The 2,437-nt window shown below is 39.3% G+C and overlaps 1 protein-coding gene across 2 annotated transcripts in view; it reads left to right on the top strand.

Moving 5' to 3' along the window:
- The window catches only part of LOC119426955 (interferon alpha-inducible protein 27-like protein 2), a 7,219-nt gene continuing 4,782 nt past the window's right edge, over positions 1 to 2,437 (top strand). For both annotated transcript variants that reach the window (XM_037694529.1, XM_037694528.1), the window contains exon 1: positions 1 to 226. In XM_037694529.1, the coding sequence (XP_037550457.1) occupies positions 217 to 226 (10 nt within the window). In that variant the 5' untranslated portion in view covers positions 1 to 216. The remainder of the gene's footprint in view (positions 227 to 2,437) is intronic.

Genomic DNA, 2,437 nt, shown 5'->3' with positions numbered 1-2,437 from the left:
TATATAGACCATTTCGAACCACACTCCATACCGGTAAGTGGCGGTAATGCTACTTAAAGTTTTTTGCCAACCGCCAATAAAAACCAAGAAGAAGAAGAAGAAGAAGAGAAAAAGGCTCGCCAGTATCTGAGCAGTAAAAGCCATCAGCTGAGGGCTGGACGGAATCTTCTTTTCAAGCTTTAGTCTCGGTTACAACTTCCTTGTTGGTGACAAACCATGGGACTCTGTGAGTACAGCTCTCTTGCTAACATTTACACTTAAAACAACGATTATGTGATCATGAGAATGTCTTAATCATAGACATGCTGGCAGACGCCTCGTTGAGCAGACTGGCCTGTTACAGTGGTACGTCAGAGTGTCCGCCATTTTGAATGCGGCAGATCTGCTTGTCGACTAATACAAGGAAATGCACTGAACTTCGTAAAGTATCGTTCTACAAAGTGTTTTACGTTAATCTGGCATTTACACACAGTGATGTGTGTATATGGAAAACAAACTGGCACCAAAGACTTTTGTTTTTTCATTGAAAATCAAAAGATGAAAAGACGACTTGTCATTTCTTTATTCATTTTTATGTGGGGATTCAAAAAATACATGATTGTTTTCTGCATTTTTGACTTTAACCTCACATCAAAAATCAAACTTTAGAAAACTGTCCTGCGCACTTATTTGATTTTGATATTTGTTCTCGGTGTCAAACTAGTACAGCTATTGTACATGTACACAACAATAGTGTAAACTTCCTCAAAAGATCACCAGGTTGTTGTTTTTTTTATTGGCATGGTGACATTTGAAACTGTTTTGTTGCTGTACACATCCACAGCCAAAACATGGGTCACGCTGAACATGCCAAGCTTCTCATTCTGATCTAGGTGTAGTTTATGACCCATATACTCATGATGGGGGCAGGATTTAGATTCCAAGCACCCTTAATAAAGAAAAAAATTGTTTTGATTATTCCTTTTTGAAATGTTTTTTTTTTTTTTTATCCTAACCTGTGAGGACTGGCTCATTAAGGGTGATATGGTGGGGCAAAAATCTATTAATTTAATATTTACAAAAAAATCAGTCAAAAATATACGAGTGCTAGATTGGAGACCTACGTTGTGTATACAGTGAAGTAGGCTATTGTAAATTTAAGAATGCAACCAGTGCTCACTTGTCTAGCAGAGTCTGAGGATGAGTGGTGTACTCCCCTATGTCTGGTTACCATGGTAACTGTAAACAGACCGGTAAACAGACCGCAGCGGTCTATGAGGATTAACAGAAAGCAATAGTCCTACTCAGCACAGTTTGATCACCAGCTGCCACAAATGTTAACGATTACTCGCACCACCTGACGTTGGTATTCATGATATGGCTGATGAATCTGTTTCAAGACTACTCGCCGTTCTCCTGCCCGCACTCCCATCCACGACAAATGTCGTCATAAATTTGTGCACGTTCCTTTTGTGTTTCAGGTTGTGCACACACTCTTCTGACTCTTGTTTCAGGTTGTGCACACACTCTTCTGACTCTTGTGTCCGAGCTTTGTTGGATCCACGTCTGCTGCAGTGTAAAGGAAAGCTCTGCGCGTGTCTTGCCTGTCTTAAACAACTTTTTGATTAATGACAAGTGTGTTTACAGCGAGGCCATGGCATCGATATGCATGCAAAACACACACACAAACACACACACCCCACACACACACACACAAAAACTTCCAAGTCACACATTTGATTAAAAAAAAAATATATATATCAAAATCAAATAAGTGCGCAAGACAGTTTTCCATAGTTTGATTTTTGATGTGAGGTTAAAATCAAAAATGCAGAAAACAATGATGTATTGTATTTTTTGAATCCCACATAAAAAGGAATAATGAAATGACAAGAACTTTTTCATTTTTTAATTATTGATCTCAATGAAAAACAATTGAACGAAAGGTACGCTGACTGTAAGCACTAAACATTTATTCAAAAAAGTGTTCAATACAAAAACAACTGGACTTTATTTGTAACGGAAGACGTTTCGCTCCTCATCCGAGGAGCTTTCTCAATTCAATGAGCAGAGTGAGAGATTCAGGTTATAAGGCTGAGTGAGATAAGACACACACACATATGTAGATTGGCAATTCACACCTAAACACCTTAACAGTAAGAGTTTTTTGTTACTGCCAAGCCGGAAATATCCGACCCGCGCCGTGACAGTGGAAAAGGGGCATAATTCACAGATAAGGCCCCTCTGTTCCCATCAAGTGTGAAAACCAGCTGGGAATCTGTCTTAAAGTTGCATTATATGTTTTTGAAAGTGGAAATCTGAGGCCGCCTCCTCTGTTAAGAGACGGTTTTTCTCTTTTTACATAAATTGCTTCCTTCACCCCCCTCTCAAACCATCTGTGTTCTCGGTCCAAAATGTGCACATTTTGGTCCTCAAAAGAGTGTCCCTTATCTGTGAG

Source organism: Nematolebias whitei, chromosome 21 (assembly GCF_014905685.2).
Source record: "Nematolebias whitei isolate Nwh7 chromosome 21, NemWhi1, whole genome shotgun sequence".
In the NCBI taxonomy this organism is placed as follows: Eukaryota; Metazoa; Chordata; class Actinopteri; order Cyprinodontiformes; family Rivulidae; genus Nematolebias; species Nematolebias whitei.
The sequence above is the reverse complement of the archived record's forward strand: the minus strand, read 5'-3'. Positions and strand labels throughout refer to the sequence as shown.